The sequence below is a fragment of the Drosophila nasuta genome, chromosome 2R, assembly GCF_023558535.2.
Source record: "Drosophila nasuta strain 15112-1781.00 chromosome 2R, ASM2355853v1, whole genome shotgun sequence".
NCBI classification, from domain to species: Eukaryota; Metazoa; Arthropoda; class Insecta; order Diptera; family Drosophilidae; genus Drosophila; species Drosophila nasuta.
In genome coordinates, this window is record NC_083456.1 from 12877736 (window position 1) to 12903551 (window position 25816).

The 25816-nt window shown below is 38.8% G+C and overlaps 1 protein-coding gene across 1 annotated transcript; it reads left to right on the plus strand.

The window, feature by feature from the left end:
* Positions 1-15545: 15545 nt before the first annotated feature.
* Positions 15546-16294, plus strand: LOC132785324 (male-specific protein scotti). Its single transcript, XM_060791368.1, has one exon. The coding sequence runs from the start codon at positions 15757-15759 to the stop codon at positions 16222-16224; it is 468 nt and encodes a 155-aa protein (XP_060647351.1). The 5' UTR covers positions 15546-15756; the 3' UTR covers positions 16225-16294.
* The last annotated feature ends 9522 nt before the right edge of the window (positions 16295-25816 follow it).

A 25816-nucleotide genomic window follows, 5' to 3' on the forward strand; every position in this document is an offset into this window, starting at 1 on the left:
CAAACAACATTGTTCTATGAAATCTGATGCAAAATGAAAGCAAAAACAAAAGAAACGCAACATTTTAATGTGTAAAGCAAAATCAACTAGTCAAATTCTATAAACTTAAGTTAAACTACTACTAACCCCAATTACACTCAACTAAATGGTTTACCAAGCAACAAGTTGTCGAAAAATTCCACTGAGAGGAACAAGTAATTAATTTTGATTGAGTAATATTATTAATAATGAATAAGAAATGATGAAATATGTGTGTAGCATCGGAGTTATTGATAGTCTTAAGCACTGCGCGTATATATTGTTGATGTATAATGTACGATGTATGTATGTAGGATATATACAAGTATGAACCTTATGATCCTTGATCGATATACTGTAAATGCCCATTTTGGCGATATAGTTTTATTTATGAATATGTATGTATATCTATCTATCGTATCCAATCGTATCATAGAAACATATATGTGTACGAGTTATCAACTACTACAGGCCGTAATGACAAATAAGAACTAACAAGCCAATGTCAAAAAATAAATGGAGCATATAATTATGTATTACATACAAAAATATATAAAAAAAAAAATTAAAAGGCAAAAAAGCAAACACAATAAAATTACTATGAAATGTGCAAAATAAATTCAAATTATTTGTTTTATTAATTAGCTATGAAACGTTTACAGTAGTGGCATCGATAATGCAACAAATAATATAAATTTATGTACTAGTCATAAATAAATATTTAAGCAATAAGCAATGTTCCATCAAAAAACAAGCTATAGTCGAGTGTACTCGACTGTGAGATACCCGCTACCCATTTTGAATAAAATAAATATATTTTGCGATATTTTTCTGATGAAAAAAAAAAAAAACCGAATATACTGCAAAAATGCTAAAAATATACCAAATGGTATATTTGGTATATCGATATAGTACCGCATTGAAAATATATCATAGACGGCACAATATACCAGATTGTCAGTCAAAGCAACTAAGACCCCCAGTTTTTGCCCATACAAAAGTATTTCTTTAATAACTTCGACAATTTTTATCTGATCGCAACCAAATTTTCAGGAATCATAACTACTATAGTAATTATTGTATAAACCTAGCTTTAAAATTAGGCTTCTTTTTCGATTTTGTTGATTTGCGGGGGCGGAAGTGTGCGTGGCAAAAATTTGAAACAAACTTGATCTGCGTGCGAACATAACAAATGCTGTCGAAAAAAATTATAGCTCTATCTCTTATAGTCTCTGAGATCCAGTGTTTCATACGGACGGACGGACAAACACACAGACGGACATGGCTAGATCGTCTCGGCTGTTGACGCTGATCAAGAATATATATACTTTATAGGGTCGGAGATGCCTCCTTCTACCTTTTGCATACATTTCCTGCCGGCACAAAGTTATAAACCCCTCTACCCTATGGGTAGCGGGTATAAAAATACCATTTGGTATATATGACATATAAAGGTCATCCAAAAACAGCCATTGCGCCAGAAAACATTGATGCCGTGCGTGAACTGATAATGCCAAATCGTCATGTGAGATAGAGGCATCCTTGGACATTTCTTCCACCAGAATACATTCGATATTGCATAAACACCTGATCGTAAAAAGGGTTTGTTCTCGATGGATCCCGCACAATTTGACAATTGCTCAAAGAAAGGCTTATGTGGATTGGTTGGATGTATACAATTCACAATTACCTACCGGTGTCGCTATCCTTCTTTCTATTTATAATATTCTTAATACGAGGGTTGCTATTTAAGCTTCTGGCCTAGGTCACTTCTAGCCATGTTAGCCATGTGTAAGACATGTATGAGATGTATGACGTGTATGACGTGTATTACATGTATGACATACATGACGTGTATGACATGTATGACGTGTATTACATACATGACGTGTATGTCACACATGACGTGTATGTCATACATGAAGTGTATGACATACATGACGCGTATGACATATATGACTTGTATAACAGACATGATGTGTGTGACATGTTTGACATACTTGTGTATGACGTGTATTACATACATGACGTGTATGACATACATGACGTGTATGACTTACATGACATGTATGACATACATGTGAATGACATACATGTGAATGACGTGTATTACATACATGACGTGTATAACATACATGACGTGTATTACATACATGACGTGTATGACATACATGACGTGTATGACATACATGATGTGTATTACATACATGACGTGTATAACATACATGACGTGTATTACATACATGACGTGTATGACATACATGACGTGTATGACATACATGATGTGTGTGACAAACATGACGTGCATATTTCTTTAATAACTTCGACAATTTTTATCTGATCGCAACCAAATTTTCAGGAATCATAACTACTATAGTAATTATTGTATATACCTAGCTTTAAAATTACGCTTCTTATTCAATTTTTTTGATTTGCGGGGGCGGAAGTGGGCGTGGCAAAAATTTGAAATAAACTTGATCTGCGTGCAAACATAACAAATGCTGTCGAAAAAAATTATAGCTCTATCTCTTATAGTCTCTGAGATCTAGGTGTTCATACGGACGGACGGACAGACACACAGACGGACAGACGGACATGGCTAGATCTTCTCGGCTGTTGACGTTGATCAAGAATATATATACTTTATAGGGTCGGAGATGCCTCCTTCTACCTACATACATTTCCTGACGGCACAAAGTTATAATACCCTTCTACCCCATGGGCAGCGGGTATAACAAACCGAAAAACTAGTGGCGTCATCTGTTGGTCGTAATACGAACATATATTTTGCCATCTATCGACAGAAAGTTAAATTCAAACTCGTGGGGTAAATGCAGCAAGCAGTGTATTAACTCTTCGAAAATTGATCAGCGATTTGAACCCTTATAATTTCGAGCGAATTCGAAATACACGGGCTGTTGACCTGCAATAAAAACAAAGTTACCATATAATTTCGCAATTTTGCTTCTTTTCGAGAAAAAATAATCTTCAGAGTTTTGTCGATTTATAACCAAAGTAAATCCACAATTGAGAAATACATCATGTTTTGTCTCTTCGCACTGCTTGTTAATTTCGATATTTAAAAATCAGCCGAACAGGTTTTAGTCTCTGCTACAGGGATTTTTACGCCGTTTTGCACATTCTTCGTCAATGGCAGCACTTTTAAGCAGTGCAAGCAGTACTTTTTGGCGGTTAGTTTTAAATTCAAATTTACTGCAAGCAAAATCGTTGCTCTTATTTTCAGTTCGCTTGGATATACAGCAGGTAATTCAATTGTTTAACACACTAGCAAGAAAAATGCAGATGTACAGTATTATCACACATATCCATTTGAAAAATAAACTCACGCGCATAATTGCAGAAATATATTCTATATCCATATAGATAAACAGTAGTACAAACAGACAAAATTTACTACATATTCAGATTAACTAGCAGGCGAACAGCAAAAAGCAGAAAATTATATATTTAACGGTTAATTTAAATTTGACACGGTAAAATTGTGACGTTCTGCTCATTTGTTTTTGTCCAAGCGATCGTTAAATTTGAATCAACTCATTCTGCGATTTTTAAATGATTAGCAAGACTTATTGTCATTTCACTTTTGCTGTTGTGTTTTAGCAAAGCAACTAATTGTTTGAGATAAGGCATTCGTATGCGCATATATTTCAATAATTTTAATAATTGCCTTCAGCCAAATGGATTACAGAAGAAGGAATTTCCCGAAATATAAAATTTGTTGAAAGTGAAGTTAATCAAAACAGTTTGTTCCTCTTTTTGTAGTAGGAGATATAACGATTATAAACCTGACAAAGATAACGAGTGAAAATTGTAAAAGACTCAACGTAATATAGTGTAACTTGCATTAGACACAGTTAATTTCCTACTTTTATTTAAAAATCTATAATACAAAATGTATTATATTGAAATCTATATTTAATGAAATTAAATAGTCGAGAGACCTCTAACAATTGTAAACCTGACAAAGAAATCGTTGAAAGATCAACATAATATAGTGTAACTCGCTTGCATTAGTGACAGTTAATTTGATTGTTCTATCTGAAAATAGTATCTCACAGTCAACCACACTCCCTGGATGATAAATTATATTATGTGACACACTTGCGCCATTTCGTGGCAATAATGTAATGTACTCTGCTTGTAAAAATATAGTAACTAATTTAAAATAATCTAGGCGCATATAAATAATAGCCCCGATAATATGGTAATCACAATAAATGATATGCTAATCTATTGCAAATATAAACGGTTGTGCTACCTCAACTACTATGCCACTGAAAGTGCATATTATGCGAACACTCGTAACTGAAAAGCTGGCGGAAAACCCACCTATGTAGCTTACACATGTTAAGTACAGACGTCCGCTAATTGTGCCCAGGCAACTAAGTTGACCCCAAAAAGCTCACGCGACACACACAGAGAGTGTGAGAGAGAGAGAGAGAGGGCGAATGCATGCGACAAACATTAAAAGTCCATTAAAAAATTATGTTCGCCATGGCGTGCTGTGTGCTCCTGTTTAGGTGGAGTAGAGTATAGAGTATAGAGTGTAGAGTGTGTGCAAAGTGTGTCCAGAGCAAAGTTGGGCGACAATTCGTATGGCCAGTCACACACACTTACAAATATAGTAGTTGTCTATGTGTTTACTAAATTTAGAGCGCCTTTAAATTGTGACTGCAACGTCGTCGTCGTCGTCGTTGTCGGCGAATGCATAATTGTAATTGCGAATGCAAATGTCGCACGTATTGATTGCATTAATTAATTAATTTGTGACTTAATTTCATGGGCTTGCGGCAATCAGCGCACGCACGACTGCCAAAATGTATTAATATTGCAGCAGCAGCCGCAGCCGTGAATGCAACAGCAACAACCATAATTATGACGACAACAACAACAGCAGCAGCAGTTGCTGATGCGCTGCACGTGTGTGTGTTTGCGTTGTTATTAATTGAAATTTAATGGCAAAATATATTTTTTATTTATTTATTCGACTGCAACTGCATTTATGCGCACTTCCGTCGCCCCCCCCTCTCTCTTAACACACTCTCTTACCCATTCTCCCTTATTTTGTTGTTGGGCGACATCATCAACGACGCAGCGCGGTTGGCATTTAACATCAAAAGCCTTGGTCCCGACCAGCCAGCCAGCCAGCAGCCCCGAACGAGTTTGTAATTGATTTCACTTAAAAATTAAATAATGCATGCGGTTTTTACTGCAAAATGGATTTCACAAATGTTCTTGTTGTTCTTGCTCTTCTTGTTGTTGTTGTTGTTTTTGACGTATTCTGTAAATGGTTCAGTTCACGCTTGGGGCCGAAACATGGCCAGCTCCTACTCCTCACCTCCCCCCTCTTCGTTGCTGGCTGCACTCGTCTCGTTGCATGCCACCATTGGCGGTCGGTCACTCGTGTTGCCATTTTATTTTCGCGTTAAATTAAATATGAAAATTAATATCAACATAATTGAAATGGCAACGCAGGCAGCCAGCATTCACACCCGCGCCCTCGCCCTCGCTTTACAGCTGAGCACCATAATTGATGAAATTATTTAAGAATTATTTCCCAAATGTGCCGTGACAATTATGCGGGACCTTCGCAATGTGCGTGCGTGCGAATGCACTGAGCGAAAAAGCTGAGGTAACTTGTGCAGCAATGCAAAAAAGTGTAAGTAACGAGATTACAATGAGCGATGAAATAATACAAGTTAAAGACTTGTTCAAGAAATACAGCTGGGAAATTAACAAGCTGGAAAGTGACAGTCGAGGGTGCTCGACTGTGAGATACCCGCTACCCATTTTCAATTAGACTAAAACAGTGCGACATTCTTTTTAAATTATTCTGAATTAATATATTAAAAATACTAAAATATACCTTTTGGTATATCGATATACTATTAAAATTTTATTTAATTTATCTTAAAATATACTAAATAAATATACTAAAAAAATACTAAAATATACCGAAGGCTTCCTGTGGTAAATCGATTGATTAAAGTAAAACAGTGCGTTATTCTTTTTAAAATATTCTAAATGAATATACTGAAAGATACTCAAATGTATCAAATGCTCCTTTTGGTATATCGATATACTATTACCATTTTTTATTACATTTATCTTAAAATATTCTAAATAAATATACTGAAAAAATATTAAAAATATACCGAGGGTTTCATTTAGTAAATCGATATACTATTACATTCAAAATATACCATCTAATACAAAATATGCCAGATTATTTAACTATAGACATGTATAGAAATAATATTTATAATAGTTATAAAATATTGAATATATTTAAAAAACAGCGTAAAACAGCGTCTGGAGACCTGGAAGCCCGAATGTGCCACTGCCAGTTGCCAGTTGCCAGTGACAGTGGCATGCAATAGAAACGTCAACATTGAATAGCATAATATTGAATATATTTAAAAAACAGCGTAACACTAAAAATAATTATTAATTTGTAAATACCTAGAAAAGACAGGTATTTTATTGGAGAAATTAAAAAAATAAAAACAACTGGTAAATGTAAATGTATTTATTTAATTGTAAAAATTTATCAAAATAATAATCATAGTAATTAAAAACATATTAAATAATTATATAGAATATAAGCCGCTAATTAAGCCTCGCGCACGTCTGCAGATACTTTAGTATCTCACGGATTAACATTACGTTACTCGAGTATTGTTTCGAGTGCAGCAAAGTTGTGCGTGTCTGTCAAATAATAAAGCAGAAATTGTATTTAAACAACAGCCTGCAATTAATTATGTTCATCCACACCACGGAGCGCCCTCTTGTCACAATCTATCTATACTATATGTGAGTATAGTACGTGTGTGTGTGTGAGTGTGTGAGTATGCACATATGCATGTAGATCATATGGCAAACAGTGCTCGCAATTATTTAATGAACCAAAAACAATAATCACTAACAGCAACGGTTTGATTGGCATGTTTCATGTTACGTTCAGTTCAGTTAAAATTCGCAACAAGTTTGCCATGAACTGGATTTGCATATATGGAAATTATGAAATATGAGGCAAAACTTCATCCGCAGATAAACGAAACATAATACTCCAATATATGCAAATACAAACGATGATGATGATGTTGCTGATAATAACAATTAATTACCAAAATGATATTAATTAAAACAAGTTCAAGTCACGACATCGAACGAATTTAAACACTTTGTTGTGGCTTCACTTTGCCACCTGTCTAAACGGTCATTAGCTTCATGAACAGAAACAGAAAACAAAACCTTAAAATGTACACGAAAAATGCCGAGTCAAAAAGCAAAGCCATTGTACAATAATTGTTTATAATTCCTATTAATTTTGCACTTATTAATAATTCCAAACTTTCTGCTGACAGCGACGAGCGACACAAAATTCATGCGAATTTCGAAAACTGAAGGCAAAGAAGCCCATGAAAAGGGTCGCAATTAATGTTGATACTTTTATGTATGATATTGTTATTGTATCAATTGGCATGTTCGTTGATCGTTTGCAGTAGTTCCATGGAATCACTTGTGATGTCAGCGTTGAAAACATTTCCCAGGGCAATGTCAAATTGTCATTGACTTGTAACTCATATCGCATTAGGCAAACAGTAGCTCACATAACGTGGATTTGGCAATCAACAGAGACAGAGGAAAGAGACAGGGAATTGCAAGCTAATCAAACGCTTACGCCTACGCCTAAAATGCGGAAAAGTGCACAAAAAGCAGCCAAACGAGTCGCATGAGACTATTTCCAAAGTGGCAACAGGCTGCAGGACAAACAACAGCCAACAGACAACAGACAAAACTGTTGGCGATGCGACAAATTTACGCAATGCGCCCTCGATGGCCCCTCGAACCCAATCCCAATCCCAATCCTCAATGCGAATCGCATTGGCATTCGCGAAAACTGAGAACTGCGAATTGCGAACTGAGAACTGCGAACTGAGAGCTCGTGCCCCGTTTCATTTTTGTGTTTGTCGTTGCCCGTTTTGCGTGCGCACTTTTAATTGCAATTGAATTTTAATTACTGCGTTGTCAGCAAAGAATGTTGCAGTCCGTCCGTCCGTCTGTCCGTCCGTCTGTCCGTCCGTCCGTTGGTCTCTCAGTCGTTTAAGAGCCGACAGGCAGCAAGTAGCAAACAGGCAGCAGGCAGAGACTCGCAGAGACAATGAGCCGAAACGACAGCAGCAACAGCGAAAACATCGGCAACAGCCACCGGCAACAGTTGCCATTTGTCGTTCGCTCTTTTTGGTGCAGTTTACTCTGCTCTTTTCTCTTCTCTCGACTCTCGATTCTCGTTGCTCTTTGTCTTCTTTACAAGCAAAGTCGCCAACGGAGCAATTAAATGAGCTCCAGCCGCCGGCAATCGACGGTTGACTTCATTAATCAGCAGCTATAAATGTGATGGGGCCTGATAACGCTTTTATCGGACTCTGATGATTCTATTTACTGTCTGTCCCCAACCAACAAACCAACCAAGCAACCAACTATGGTCATATATTGCCTATAGATAGCCTAATGAAAGTTCCCTGCAATTAGCAACGTCTGCGCTTGATTGTGCCTGAGATCAACATAAAAGTAATACATATGAATAATACGCATCGTTGTCTTTTGCTTTTCGTCTGAGCACGTTTTGGAGAGAATGGCATTTCATTTACTATATGTAGTTAAATTATCTGACATTTTTCCGTAAATCTCTTTCTGTCTTTCAGTGCAGTAATCAAAAAGCATTTAGCTACTGGAAATTACCTATAATTAGCCATTAAAAATAATCTTGATGGAATTCGATCAGAGTGGAAAAAGAGTTAACGATGATTCACTTGATGAGAGTATCGAGTTTAAAGTCAAGAATTCATTCAACTTATTTATAGCTAAACAATAATATTGTTTATTAATTCGCTGACCTTTTTGCCACGGCAATTAAGTGCTGCACCAAAATGTGTATTATTAATGCATTTTCACATTTTTCACTACACATTTTCACCCCAAAACAAGATTTATGCCTTGGAGTGGGGACCATCTATCTAAAATTATACCACACCGAATTCAGAGAGGAGACTGAAGGCAGAGGAGCTGGAGAATGAGGCGCTGCAGGTGCACAAAGGGGGGGCGCCAAAATGCATGAGCGGGTGACATGGGAGAGGGGGTGATAGGGGAGGGAGGGAGGTGGGCAAGTGCCAGTTCAAACTTCAGCCATCAAACAGCGAAAATAACAAAATGTCAAACAGAACGCATGCAACAATTTATTTAAATACCTCAGGCTCATCAAATTTAAGTTTACACACCCAAACGCAATGCGAGGAGGGAGTGTGGAGAGTGGAGGAGTGGAGGAGGGGAAAAAAAATAAAATGAAAACTCGAAATGAAAATGAAAATTCAATTTTCCACCTAAACGCAGACACCGCATCAATTTTGAAAATGCGTTTGCCCAAGCATTGAAGACGATTTGTTGTGCTGTGAGTTTTGGACGAGCAGACACAGTTGCTGCCTGCCCCCCGATAGCTGCCACATGCCTCATGCCACCAAGTGTTGCTGCCACATACAACCAGGCAGAGGCACTCAAAAGACACAGGCAACAGAAGTCAACAGAGGCACAACGTTGTCTCGATGCTAAAGAGATGCAGGCGTTTGCTATTGCCAGGCTGACAAACAGCAGAAGAGAGGAGAGATGAAAGAGGGGAAAGGGTGGAAGGAAGGGAGTGGGGGACTGAGGAGGAGGAGGCAACCCCACGGCACAATTCAACAATTTCGATTCGCCTTTTGGTTTGCTGTCAACGACAAAGCCTGAAGTGGATATTGCGATACAAGACACACACATTCACATTTCAACCACACACAATTAGAATAATTTTGTCACAAGTGTGTGTGTGTGAGTGTGTGCAAGCAATCAGCTTTTTGGGCTGATTTGATTTATGCCACAGTTTTCAATATTTGATCGACTTGGCCCAAAAGAAGAATCTCTTGTCTTAGCATTTAATTAGCCTTTATTGGCCATTAAGATTCCAATCATGATAACTGCAGCCACAGTAGCTAGCACACACACACACTACACACACACACACACTACACACACACACACACTACACCCACACTGAGTAGCTGGTGGAACTTTCTACGTACTTTCGAGTTTTATTATCATTATTTTTTCAGCAAGTTTATGAGGCCAGCGAACGAAGTATTTATGATATTTACAACAAAAGAGAGCCAAAAACGAAACGAAACGAACGAAGAAATTTTACTCAAATTGAAATAAAAACATACAAATTAATTAAAGCCAATAAACAAGAGGCAGCGACTCGCCTCAACCCATTAATTGGGGCGCCCTACGCATTGCTGAGTTTACGACCGACAGAGAGAGAAAGAGAGATAGAGAGAGAAAATGCAATGGGCAAGCCGCCAGTTGCGCTTCTTCTTCTTTTTTTGCCCGGCATGGGTGTTGAGTGATCATGCCAAATCAGTCCGGTAGAGGGCGTTGCAACTGGAAGCAGCATTTAGTGAGAGAGAGGGAGGGAGGTGGACATTCAGGGGGCATCCACTTCGCTGGCAATTTAATGGCGTTTTTACAACTTGAAAGATTCGTGCCTGCCACGCCGTTTTGAGCGATGATATTTGAGGGGCCACTAAATGCATACGAAATGCAGCGCAACGTATGTCATTAGAACATAAAAATGATATTAATTGCATGCGAGCTCTAGAGTGCAGAGCGCAGTCTGGAGACCTGGAAGCCCGAATGTGCCACTGCCAGTTGCCAGTTGCCAGTTGCCAGTGACAGTGGCATGCAATAGAAACGTCAACATTGAATAGCATAGATCTCTTCCATACAGAGATCCACTTAAACAGTGAAGGGGCACGACGATCGCAGCGAGCAGATAAATAATAAAAATTAAAAATAAATTAACACCTAGTAAAGAGAGATGCAGTCGCTGTTGCTGTTTCTGCCCCGGCGTTTACTTTGCTATGGAATACTATACACTGAAAAAAAAGATTAATAGTACTCATCTTTAAAACTAAGTTTCTAAAATACGATCACTTTGAGATCAAATTATAAAAGCTCAGAACATTAAACTGAATAATGTCAAATTCTCGATATAAGACTCAAAATACTAAAATTAGATAACAAAATTCTCCAATCCATCGAAATTTCTATGTTTTTATCAGATTTTCAGCATTTTCGCTTCTAACTCAGTTTGTTGAGCTGTCGCGAACCATTCTTCTCTGTTATCTGATTAGAGAAGTTCCAGGGTTCTAATCTAAATGCTGTTCGTTTTGATAATTAGTAGAGTCTTCAACATGTCTAACTAAATGCGCTTTAAAAAAAAAAACAAAAAATTTAAATTTCATAAAAAAATAATAATAAAATATCGTGCAACATATTATATTTTACATCGATTATACTATATAAGGTTTATGGTCTTTAAAGTATAATATTTTTTTCTTATTAACAAAATCTTATTCTTGCATCAAGATATGTTTTCTAATTTAAAGATTTGTATATTTTGTTGACGCTCTTTTTAGAAAAAAATTCTTACTACTAAGGCTAGCAAAATTATATAAAATTGTTTCCAGTATACGAGTCTAGGCCTATATAACGCACTCAGACACACACACAGGCAGACTGCTCAAAAATAGCGCAAAAGTAATTAAAAAACGAAAATATAAAAGCAAAACGCACCCAGTTTGTCCCCTTGCATCGCCCTTCTACTTCTTCTGGGTGCCATAAAAAATATGTTTGTCTATATTGAATTCAACAAGCGAAACGTTGCCGCCAGCGCAGCAGCCAGCAGACAGACGGACGGACAGACAGACGGACAGACAGACAAAGATACAGATCAAAGGCCCCCGGTTGAAGCATCGCGAGTGTTGCCACATTATGACGATGATGATGCTAATGCAGTTGACATTTTATGCCAGAGAATGCATCCAGCAAAGGAGTATTTAAAACAATTGTCTTGGCCCGATAATTAAATGCAATAATATTTCAATTTAATTAGCTGGCAGCTGGTAAAACAGCTTAAACAGACGCCTGCAAGCATTAAAAGATTCATTAGTCGAATATTTGGGTTATGCTAATGCCTTCGAATCCATCATAATGACAATTTTACGATGCAAATGAATCTGCTTTGAAATGCCAACCAATTTATGAATTAACCAAAACACACACTTAGAAGTCAATTTATGTAGATTATGATTTCAACAAATCTGATTGAGAGAGAGAGGGAGAGTGAAATTCTCTCGGTTGACCTTTCTCAATCGAGAAGCAGTCGCTTTTGTTTATAACATTAATTTATTTTAGCTGGACAATCCAGTATTTGGCTGCAAGTCAATTCATAAACGAATATAAATACGGTTAATAAAACAATCAGGTTGATCAGTTGCGTCAGCTGAATTTCGTTTAATTTTAACACACATATATAGAGGGTGTTGTTATTCGAAACTTTATCGTTTAAAACAAGCGCATTTACTTAATATGACTTTTTAATCGTTGCGTCAAATCCCATTTAATACGCATAATTTGTCGATTTCTTATCGGTTAATCAAACGTCGAGATGCTATCAACTTTTTACACAGAAATTACGCGAGCTCATTAATAAATTACTTTGTGCATAACAATGTTTATTTAGTTAGTCATTTTATTATTTAGAATATTGTTTTTAACAGCGCATTTAAAGATGAATCATATGAACCAGTTGTATAATAATATTGGAATTTAAAAGAACAATTCGAGATAATTGGAACACTTTATAAGGAATATAGTACAAAAAAATTTTGAAAAGTTTTCAAGTAAATATTATTTAAGGCAACGCATTTAAAAATGGAATAAATAAAAAATACTGCGGCATAATTTGGCTTTTTCTTTTAATAGAAAAACAATTTAAAATAATATAGGGATCAAATTATGAAAAAAAAATCATAAATATTGTTAATCGAAGAATAATTTCAAGTAAATATTATTACGTAAAATACTTTTTATGAATTCCATTTTTGAATGTCTAATCGTTATTTAAAATGTTATTTAAAACGACGCATTAAAAGATGAATAATACGAACAAGTTTCAGATTAATAATGGAACTTTTTTAGAAAAACATAAGATAATTGGAAATTGGTATAAGAATAATAGAAAATGCGATTTTACAACGTGTTTTAAATTATCAAAAATTATATTACAACCAAATTTAAATTTATATTTAAACTAATGAATTTATTGATAAGGAATCTATACAAATATATAAATTATTGCAACTACAATTATGTTGAAAAAAATCATATACATTACTTCTAAATAATTACATTATTAAATCAAATTATTTCCCAAAGATATATCATACGAACAAGTTTTAGAATAACAATCGAACTTAAAAAAACAAAAAAAAATCTAATTGCAATTAGAATTTATTGGGAAAAACAATTTTTAAAACTGAACGTGTTTTAAAGTATAAAAAAAATAAGTAAAGGCTAATTTGGAATTATCTATTTGAAGAGATTTAGGAATATTCTACATATTCCAATTAATCCAAGCAATTATTTTGAATAAACTTCATAAATGTTGCTAATAGAACAATAGTTGTCAGCATATAATGCTTGTTAATAATTAAGTCAATGCGAAATTTGACTAGAGAGTGTTTTTGTGTTTGTGCAGATTAAATCGTAGATTGTGGGAATATTTGAGCATTTAAGCAACTGCATGCGATTAGTTGACAATATTTAATTGTCAGCCAAGCATTTAATAAACATACAAATCCGAAACTCACACTGGCAAACACTGATTGAATGGCTGCCACTCACTGAGTGAGTGAGTGAGTGAATGAGTGAGTGCAGTGTGAATGCAATAACCGAACTCACACATTGACAAAGTCTCGCTCTTGCAGTTGCTGCTTTACACGGACATGGAGGCATTCCATTGAATCCAATTATCGCTGGACATGGCATAATAATTACTGTCTGCTTCATGCACACACACACACACACATACAGAGAGACACACACGCTCTACGCATTTATAAATACACGTCCATACATGTGCACAAACAAGGTCGCTTGAAGCGAGTAAGCGACATTGAGGGTCGACTTCCTCTGGGCTGTGACTCCTGTTTCTGTTGTTGTTGCTTTTGCTGTTGCTGTTGATGGGTGGCAGAAGGTGGCGCATCCTGGCCTTGTTGCTTAACCAACTAAATCGCAAGTGGCCGTGGCAGAGGTAAGTCAATGAGTAGCAGCAGCAGATAGAGAGAGCGGAGAGAGAGAGAGAGAGAGAGCGCGCGCCAAAGCTTACGCAAACATAAGCCGAAGGATGCTGTCGGGCCGCCAGCAATAAAACAAAATTGCCACATATAAAAGCAAAATAATGAAGTGAAAATGGCAACAATGTGATTACACACACACACACACACACACAGAGCGTGGCAGGAAGGGGCCTCAATAAATTGCAGCCAACTGGCGAGCGAGACAGCAGCATTAGACAGAGAAAGAGCAAGAGCGAGAGAGTGCAAAAAGAGCGGAAATTGCGAGCGAATGCGTCGGCGCTTTGTGCAAATGTTGCCAGCAACATGTTGCCAACAGCTAACTTGTTGGATGCGCGTTGTTTATGTATGTGTGAGTATATGCTAGTGCGGGTGTGTGTGTGTCAGTCACACGCTTGCCTGCGTTTCATTTAAAAGCTTACAATTTGGCGCTTTGGCTGGCAAAATGGTTTTTAAGCACTCGCAAATTGATTAAGCTCTGCCGAAAAGTTGAGATTGCAGATTGCCGAATTTAATTATAATAGGCGTATAAATGTGTTTATATAATAAGCGAAATGAATAATTGCGCGACTGGCATAATGGCATCGTTTACATTGCATTATGAGAGCAGGCAACGGCAGCAACAACAACAGTAACAACAACAACAATGGCAACATGGGACAGCAGCTGCGGCGTGTGCTTCATGGCAACATTACAACGAATTAAATTGCTTGTAATGCTTATGGTGATGGTCGATGGTGTGCTGACGATGGTGACGCAGGCAGCACAAGCACACTCACACACACACACATAGAGACATTCACAACAAAAGTGAGTCGCCATTGGGTTAAAGAGGGCTAAATGCGTGCAATCATTGTGGGTGGCAACTCTGACTCTGACTGCGAGTGTGTTGCTGCGCAAAGAGGGATGGGGTGAGGGGGAGGGTAAGTGGGTAAATGTCAGACAGCATTTATCCATTTGTAGCTGGACGCTGGGGAGCAACAGAAGAGGCAGCAACAGCAGTTGCCTTTGGGCAGCTCGTCTCTCTGTCTGACATTCAAGTTGTCGATATGGATATGGATATGTATGCTTCACCTAACTGAATGTGAGTATGTCTGAGTGTGAGAGAGTGTGGGTGTTTTGCACCTAATGGATACACAGTTCTATTTCATAGCATACGAAATTGGCTTTTGCTCGACCAGAACTCAATACACATATGTACATATGTATGTATGAATGTAGTTTTTCAATTTACAAAAGTTATGTTGAGCAGGCTGCGCTTAGAACATTATTGAACATATTTCAGTTTTACATTAAGCTCGCAGTAAGCAACACAATAAAAAGAAACGAAAAAAACAAATACAACAAAAATTAACTAAACTCAATTAGCAGCGCTTTCCACTGCCGTATTCTCTTTTCTTTCCCATTCTCATTTTGTTGACTGTGCCAAAGGAACAGAGCAAGTATTCTCCTTCTTCCACACCCCCCCACCCCACTAGACAAGCTCATGGATCGGGAGGCAGTCGAAGAAGCAGCGATACGCATCCAATTGCCCGAGGTCGGTGTGGCGAATGTTGTGCACTTGCCCGCTGCTGCCGATGGCGGCGATGCCGATGCCGAGGCCTGGGAGCGACAATTGGACGCAGCGCAGTTGCAGGCGATGCGGCAAGAGAATCCGCAAGTGGCAATGCTCTTGGATGCACCGCACGAGCCGCCAATCGAATTACACCACATGCTCGAGACGGTGAACGTACCTCAACGACCGCGCAAGAAACGCAGCTTCTGGACCATCTGCAAGCCGTTTCCTATGCAGCCGGAGAGGTGCGCTCCCATTGTGAATGGCTGGCGGGCGGTGCAGCTTGTGCCGCACGAGCAGCGCAGCGAATACTTTGCCAACTATCTGCTGGAGCATCTCAACTCGAGTAACTATCCCAATGGCCAGGGATTGCCGCCGCATCACTGGGGTCAGCTCTAGATGAATGAACTTTGTGCGCAAAACCGATTGAATAATTAATAAATCGAAACGATACGAGATGTCCACAAAACGGGGGTTGCTTACTTGTTGTTGTTGTTGTTGTTGATGTGACTTCTTCATCGATGATGATGGCCTGAGGCCATCATGAATCACTTACACACACTCTTTACGAAATTGCCAATTAATAAACGGCAAATTGTAAAATTGAAAACTAACTCCACAAAGGCTTCACAACACAACAACACAATCGATGCGTAAACAAAGAGCTCTGGCCACTCCCTCCCTCCCCTTGAATGTGTTACAACGAACGTGGTTGCAGTTTATTTGCACATGCAACATGGGCAACAAATGACAATGACAATACACACAAAAGCCGTGCAACGAACACAATTGGCCCAAAGTGTAGCAAATAAATACAAAATTCAAAAGATAATTGCAATCAAAGCCACAAAATGTTGCCAAAAGGCTTATAAATTGTGGGCTCTCTTATTTTTTGTTGTCGTCGGGGGCGTGTGCGTGTAGGTGTGTGTGAGGATAGTTAAACAACTGGAATCGAATCGAAATCGAACAGAAGGTAAATGCTGCACAATTGTGCAACTGCAACGCACAATTGCTGCAGATCACAGGCAGCAACAACACAAAAGCAATGACAATTGCAGCTTACACGCATTGCAGTTGCAACCAAAACAACAAATTTAAATTGATAGACTCACTAAATGCTCTCTTAAAAACACATTTAAATGCAAATTCTATTGTGTAGTATGTGTAAATTAAATATATCGATAATTTAAGCACTCACTCGATAATTCGTTTCAGTTGGCAACACTGTGCAGTAAGAAAAAGTCAGCTCAAAAAGCCAGCTCGCCGATAAATGAATGATCGAAAATGAAACGATAAAGAGACTGAATTTAGTATTTTTAATGGCAAATAAACTAAATTCTAATTAAGTGGCAATTATTTAATAAAAATGAACATCGATTAGCAAGCAACACACAAAGTGTTTGATTGCATTCATGTTTATTGCTTTTGAATACACTCAAAGTGGCCAAAAGAGCCTTTCATATTTGTGGCGAAGCTAAGCTTTTGGTTTTTGATCTTTGCAACAGTGTGTGGCACGAACGCATCTCTAATTGAATCGCATGCAATTGATTTTGCAAATTATTCAGCTTTTGGCCGCAGGCTGCGTCTTGCCCCCAAACCCGTGTGGCAGGCAATAGACAAAGAACGGCAACGGTTGCATTTAAAACGTAATTATGGCTTGTCACCCTGCAGACATTGCTCCCAACTCAGTGCCTTCCACTTCTACTTGCCCCCCACCTTAAGTCTTAAGTCATTCAACAAGGGTTGATTAATTTACCAAATGCAGCAGCAATCTGACTGTGGCAGTGGCAAGGCTGCTGCTGCTTCAACTTACAATCATTTGTCAATGCGAGAGGAGGGAGCAAGAGGGGGGAAGTTGGGGGTCCATGTCCAGGGTTGTTAGCCCGACAATGACAGTGAATGCATGAAATGTGATTGCTCTCTACGTCAGTGTGTGTGTGTGTGTGTGTTTTGTTTGACGTCTTTGATCTATGGCCGCATACAGCTTGCAAATTCGTACCTGACTTTTATTGAGTAATTGATGGTGCCTTTACCTGAGCCCCACCTAATGAGCCCCGCTTCAATTTCAATCAAATTAATCAATTATTCACATTTCAATATCTGTTGTACAAACAATGCGCTTAATGCTAGAAGTACCCCAAGTTATAATGCGACATATGAACTTAAATGCCTAATTAATTTTATATTAACTAGAAAAGTCAAGTGGGAGAAATTTCAGTGTATTTCCTTGTCCATTGCCAAACTTGTGCGCAAAGTTTTCCACTTAGCAACAAACTGTAGTAGCAGTAAAATATCTACCTTGACTTTTGCCTTGGCAGAATCTTTAGCGTGGGCGACGAACAACAACAACAACAACAACAAGAACAACAGCATCAGCCAAGCAGCCAAGGAAGTGTTGCCCCTGCAGCATGTTGCGACTAACACATGTAACAAATTGCTGGAAAATAAAGTAACTACACTTGAGGAGAAGGAGCTTCGCTCGGACATCATCCATGGGGATAGCAAACAAAAGCAGAGGCAACATTTAAACATGCTTTTTCCAGCGTAAGTAGCGTGGGTGGCCAATGAAGACGACGACGCAGACGAAGACGAAGTCGAAGACGTTGTCGTCTGGCTTCTTCCTTCCTTCTGCTGTCTAAATACTAGCCAAGTGTACCTGCAATGTCAGTGAGAGCCAGAATTCCATCAGTTAGCAACAGAGCAACAGCTGCTACAATTGTACTTGCAACTTACTGTCGTTGTTGTTGCTGCTGTTGTTGCTGTTGTCTTTCTTTCTTTCAGGTTGCTGCTAAATTCCTTTTAAATCCCAGTTTTGTGTGTTGAGTTGCCAGTGAGAATTCTTATAAGTCTCAATGTGAGCACAAAATGCAATATTGCAAACTGTGTGTGTTGCCTTGGTTACAACTCTTCTCCTTCTCCCTCTCTCTCTCTGTCTCTCTCCTCTGCTTAGGGCCAAAAGTGCTAGTCAACATTGGTCTTAGGTGTAATTCAACCAGCTGTAAAAAGTTAAGCGAAACGGCTTAAATTGCAACCAACTTGGTTGACAACACGCTAAGCTAAAGTTTAATAAATGATAAACAAGCAAGCAAGCTTGGCTGATTAGATAATTCAACACAACTTCTATATAGACATATTCTGGCTAATATTATTCGCAGACAATATCTTGAATGTATGACTACACGGAGAGAAACAAGTCGGAATAATTTATTCTTCCGATATACCAAATTAATTAGCCGAAAAATACTTAAATACCATACTCTATATTAATCAATCAATCAAAATACACCATAAGTATTATTATGATATACCAAATTAATTAACCGAATAATACCAAAATATACCATACTCTATTTTAATCAATCAATCAAAATACGTCATAAGTATTATAATGATATACCAAATCAAATTACAAAATACTTAAATATACCGCAGACTATATCAGGTATATGAATATACTACTACATTCAAAATATACCGTAGAGTGGACACCAAAAATTCTCAAATTCTTTTTTTCTTAAATTTTTCTCTAAAACTAAAACTCGATGTCGCTGTTGTCGATATAAACCCAGTAAGCACTCTTATTATATACCAAATTAATTTACAAAAAAGTACTGAAATATACCACAGACTACATTATGTTTATACTACTGCATTTAAAGTAGACATCAAACAGCACCCAATATCAAGAGTTTTATTATTATTTCTTAAATGATTCAATTGTTTTAATTCTCCTTCTCTACAATTATAACTTGTTGTAGCTAATATTCTTCTAATATTAAAAAACGTGTTAATTACATAAATGTTAAATTGTAGAGAAAACTTATACAAATTATTATTTCTTAACAATCTGAATTCAAGTACGTTTAAGACGTTATCTTCCAACTTTGACTTTGACACATTTTTAATTCATGAAATACACAAATTGCTATTTCAGAAATATTGTAGAATTTTGTTAATTGATTTAAGAATTTGTCTACTAAGAGAAATTTCATCTTCATATTCAAAAAGCAGGTTTTTTTCTGTGCACATAGATTCAGCTAGGCTTTTGAATGAATATATGATATAAATAGACTTGGGCTTTGGCTGAGACTGCCTCTGAAAGTAAACACAGACATTTAATGCTGCCACAAACACAATCAGGCAGTGGCATGCAGGAAGACAACGGCAACGACAGCATTTTTGTTTATAAATATTTTGGAAAATATGCAAATACTTTAAGGTTGCACTCATAAATAGGAAAAATACCTGACAGTTATTGCAGTCGCTTTTCGCATTTGCCATCGGCAGTGAAAATGCCAAATTGATGTTGAGCAAATTGTCTTAACTGTTGTATTATGTTGTGCTGTGTGTTGTGTTGTGTTTGGCTGTGACAGTCAATAAAGCACATAGAATGCGTTCTCGTATTTAGTGCGCCATGCAATTGCCTTTTGTAATTTTAATTGATGGCAATTTGCAACTCTCTCTCTCTCTCTCTTCAAATCTCCAGCTGTACCCAATAAGTGAGTGGAAGGAGAAGAAGGGGATGGAGAAGAGGGGGCCATTAACACATTTTAATCTGCCACTGGCTGATGGCTTTTGTGTGGTCGTCGTTGTCGACGTCGTCGTCGTCGTCGAATGGAAGCTGAGCTGCATTGCGCCTGACGCTCTTAATCATCAGCATAAGCAATAATGGGAAACAATTGCCGTCGTCTGCCGTCTGTTGTCTGTTTTCTGTTGCTGCTGCCTCATGATGCTGCATGATGCCTTTTGCTGCCACTGCAATTGCAGCAGCAACAGCAACACCAACAGCAGCAACAGCAGCGAGGAGCAAACTTTTATTGCATTGCCATGTCAACAGCAATCGCAATCTGTGTGCCGTTGCACTTAAAATGCGAATGCGAATACGAATTGTAGCGCAAAATGAAGCTACTTGTGTGCTCCGACACTGATACAAACACACACACACACACAGGCACACACTCAGACAGATGCAAATGTGTGTTGGAGTGAGACAGTGCGAGCGTCATGCTGTGGCGAGAGACAAGCTCAACTTTTTGCCTGCCTTTGCAGCTCCACTTCTGCCCCCACTTCATCTCTCTTTCTCACTCACTTGCAGCATGCCTGCCACATTCAATTAGTGCAACAACATATCCTGCCATCCAGTTGCTGCTGCTGCTGCTGCTGCTGTTGCTGCTGTGCGAAAGAGCAACACGAGCAGCAAGAACAACAACAGGGATACAGCTACACTTAATTTTATTCATTTGACAGTTGCAACACTGCCTCACTGGCTGCCACTCTGCTACTGCTACTGCCACTGCCACTGCCACACACATGCACATACACATGCACATTCACATGCATTGCTGCCACACGTACGCCAGCAATTAAGGTCATTCTGGCAGCAGCAGCAACTGCCACATTCTGCATATGGGCAAAATTATTTTTTAATTATGACATTTTATTGAGTGAACATTAATGCCAAAATGACAACAGCAACAGCAACGTTGCTGTTGCAAGAACAACCCCATTGTTTGGCTGAAACGATTTTAATGAGCGGGTTAACAACAGGGTTGCAAATTGTGTATTGTGCCCACAGCTTAATCAGGGCCAAGCTTAATCAGGCTAGCAGAGCGAGTGGCAAAGTTGATTAACGATTGCTGCCGCATATCATGCCACATTATATTCATCGTTGTTTTTTTTTTGTTCTTTGTAATATGCAAGGAATTCAATTTGACAAAATACATTGAGCAAACACATTCAACATAAATGTTTCACACATTTCGAATGTCGCAAAGCATATAAAAATTCCATAAATACGCTAATGAAACACATGGCAAACAGAGTGCCACACAGTTGCAGCCTCCACACTCGTACTTGCAACATGTAAACCACACCATCATCAGCAAGTTCAATAAAGGATTCGGCTTCGGATTCGGATTCGGTTCTGGACTCTGTCCCTGACTTTTGCAATTTGATTTCATTTCATTTGAACTTTTGCAGTTACAGTTATGCACACAACGAGCGAAAGAGATGGCAAGAGGGAGAGAACAAGAGTGTGAGTTCTTCTTCTTCTTTTGCTGTGCGCCTGTGACCATCGAATGCATTTGTGAGCTTGTCTCTCTGACTAGAATACTCTTTGCTCGTTACGTTATAGTCGTTGTCGTATTTGCCATTTATGAAACCATTTAACAAACACATCATAAAAATTCAATTCGCTTCTCTGTTTATGTCTACTCGGGATGATATTGCTTTTTAATTGCGGACACAAGCGGAAATTGCTTTCAGAAACACACACACACACACACTCATACACATACTCGATTGACATGTTGTGGGTGTTGTAGTTGTCTGCGGAAGTGCGTTGATTGCCAGCTGCCATTTTAGGTCGAGCAAGAAAACTGCTGCATTGACCTTTTTTTATTTGCAACTGAGTACTTGCTGAGGTCACTAGCTGTGACCTTTCAACTGCAACTTGCAGTTTTTAGTTGCTGATTTTAATTACGTCACTTGCGCCTTGCAATTTCTAATTGCAAACAGCACCCTATTCAAACTAGTAACGCACACATCCACACACACACATACAGAAGACCCACTCACACCCACACACATAAAGCAACATGCAGGCGCACTGTGCTCAATTCAACTCGCCAGCGGAGCAGCTCTCATTTAATATGAAAGTCACAGAATGTGAGCTAATTGAAAACACTTGCAATATTTATGAGCAGCGCAACATGTTGCCAAGGCACTTGACTGCTCCGCCGGCAACATTGTTGCTGAACTAATAAAACAACAAAATGATTTTATTATAATGGATTTATAACGCAAGCCAAGAGCAAACAGTCACTCCACAACTACAACTACACAACTACATGCACACAGCCTGTGTGCCAGAGTGCGAGCGCAGTAGGAAACGAACGAGACACAGCGAAGCCAAAATAAGAGAGTAAAAAATTGAGAGCAGGCAGCGTGACTGCGAGTGGAACAGAGAACGAATCAACACAGAAAGAGAGAGTGTAAGCGAGCGAGCGAACGGAGTGTGAGAGGCAAAATGCACTTTGAATTGAGACGCGAAACGCGGCAGTGGCAGTCCATTAAGCGCAATGTTGTTGTCATCATTTAATGCTTTTGTTGCTTATTGCGACTTGACAGCCGTCCATCTGCCGTACTCCTCCCCTACACAGTCCTGTGTGTGCGACTGAATATGTGTGCGTGTGTGTGTGTGAACGAGAGCACATTTAGCTTTGCGTGTGCGCATTTGTATCTTATTGCTGGTTCACTGGTCGTTGGGATTTGTCTGCAGCATAAATGAGGGGCCACCACAGCGACGTTGGCAGTGCCACTGGCAGAGGCAACGGCAACGACAGCGGAGGCAGCAGAGGACGTTAACGTCGACGTCGGCAACAAGCGCTTGGCTTAAGTGGAGATATTTATAATAAGTTTATTTGCTTGTACTTTTGCGATGCGCCCTGCATTGGCCCCGCATGTTGCGAAGCCCCATCCTTGACACGCAACATGTTGCCATTGCCACGTTGCCATTGCTGCTGCCATTTCTCGGTCGCTGTTGCCGTTGCTGATGTTGCATGGCTCGTTTGGCGCTGTTGGGCATTCACATTCACAATCACATTCGCAGTTGTAAATTGACGTTTTGCGTTAACGACCGTCGCAGTCATCCTCGCTTCTTTTTTCTCGTTCTCGTTCACGTTCGCGTTCACGTTCGTCGTTGTCGTGGTTGTTGTCGAATGTCGAACTCATCGCACTAAGTAAGCCAATCGAATAATCCTGCCAAGTTTTGCCATCAATCAGCATACACAAAAAAGAAAAACAAACACAATTTGTTTAGTTAAATGCGAATATGCTTCATCTCCCCCTTCCCCTCCCCCATTCCGCCATCAAGTTCGCTCATCAAGTGCTCGAGTGCATCTAAATTGCTTCATCTACAACAGCAGCAGCAGCAGCAGCAGCAGCAACATCATTATAACTCCAAGTACTATACACATTCATCTGTTTATTTTTATTCTCCTCTGTTATTTTTAGTAGCAAATTGTGCTAAGCTTCGGCTTCAGATTCAGCTTCAGCTTCAATTCTATTTAAATGAGAAATCACATTGCCTTTGTTATTGTTGTTTTTATGGATTGTTGCTAATGATGTTCTCGCTTCTTTTTTTGTTGCTGTTGTTACCTCTTCTTATTTTTTTTTGCTCATTTTACAAGAGGTCATTGAGAGTTCATTGCTTGATACATCATTAATAAACAGCACAGAATTTAAGCCGTGTTTTGTGATCAGACAACACTCGTATTCGCAATCGAAGTAAACAATTTTAATCGCTGTAAATTTCCAAGAAATGTAATCACAGCAGAACATCAATAAGCAAAGCTTTTCATAGTTTTTTATTGTAAGTACTTTCACTTGTTGTTTTATAATTGCGAGTTCATAACTCGCTTTGAAAGCTTCCCAATTTAAATTCGCTGACATGTCGAATTATTCAGAGTGTGTGTGTGTGATGAGTAATCCGTCTTATCGATAGCACATAATGCCTATTAATAAACACACACATGGAGGAAAGAACACTTGCACCCTTATAGCTAATTGAGCTCGAATACATAAAAATTGTGTACACAACTAGCAAATTGCTTAGCTGACTAATTCGCCCCAAGAGTTGCTTTTGCTGTTGGCGAGTTACGACATTAAAATACGATACAATGAAAGCATTTGTTGGTAGCCCACGACCCAAGTCGCAACACAGAGTTCTCAGGAAATGAAATTATACACCAATTATTGCACGAACAACAAGTCAAAGTAAAAAAAAGAGCTAAATAAAGTAAGTAATTAGGAGAGAATTGAAATTGAAATTGAAAAAAGGTAAAACTGAATGCATATGAACTATGTGAATTGAATGCGAATCGAAATAATTAATCAAATAAGAAATCTGAGTGAACAATTAAGAAACAAACGAGCGAGAGACAAAAGGCAGCAGGCGGCAATCGGCAATAAAAAGCAAATGGAAAACCGTTGGCTCAGCATTAATTAGCGCTAAACGGCGACGCGACAACAACAAGCCAAGTGAATGGCTGTGAGCGAACGCCCTAAACCAGCAGCAGCAGCCAAAGCAGCAGCAGCAACAACAGTTGAACAGCGCAGCATCCGCCGCCAACTTATTAAAGTACATATAACTCAATTATAGAGAATTAAAAACAAACTCAGAGGCAAAGCAATGCCAGCGATGCCAACAACGCGACGCGACGTTGGCAATTTGCAATGCAAAAAGATACAGACGCAACGCAACGCGACGTTGAGGGAGCTGGCTGCCACAATTCGCAACATCAACAGCAACGGCAGCAACAACAACAATCAAAGCAATAAAATACATTCAGCATTTAATAATCATCAGTCCAGCAACAACAACAAGAGAGTGAAGCCTAAGCACATTGTCGTAGCAACATGTTGCTAGCAACATCAACATCAACGGCAGCAACAGCAATAAATTTATGAGTTCACACACTGGCAACAGCAATAATAATAATAAGAGATACAATTAAGCCGTAATGCATATGAAAATGTTGTTGTGGATATTTCTGTGTGTGTTTTATAGCCGTGCGTTATGTTCACGTGCGCGGCGACTGTTTGTATCTCTAGCTATGCTATGAGAGCGAGTATCTGTATCCGAGACTCAGTCTCTGTATTTGTGTGTCTGTGTGTGTGAGAGCGCACCATAATTGTAATTATAGTAATATGTTTTATGATGGTTGCCTCGTTTAGCAACCCCCACACAAAATCCCCACTCACACACACAGAGGCAGACAGACAAACAGGCAGACAGACAGACGGACGGACGGACGGACAGACGGCAGGACAGACAAAGAGCGCGCGCGTTGCCTCGCGATGCTTTTGCGTCGACGACGGCAGCGACGCTGGCGCTGCGCTTGGCCAAAATGTATCTAGATACATAATTGCCACATTCAGTCGTCGTTAAATAGTTGCACGGCGCAGTTCACAGCAGCAGCAGCAGCAGCAA

Bases quoted from the DNA above. Each gene is read 5' to 3' on its own strand.
- LOC132785324 (XM_060791368.1), top strand. From the start codon at position 15,757: ATGGATCGGGAGGCAGTCGAAGAAGCAGCGATACGCATCCAATTGCCC.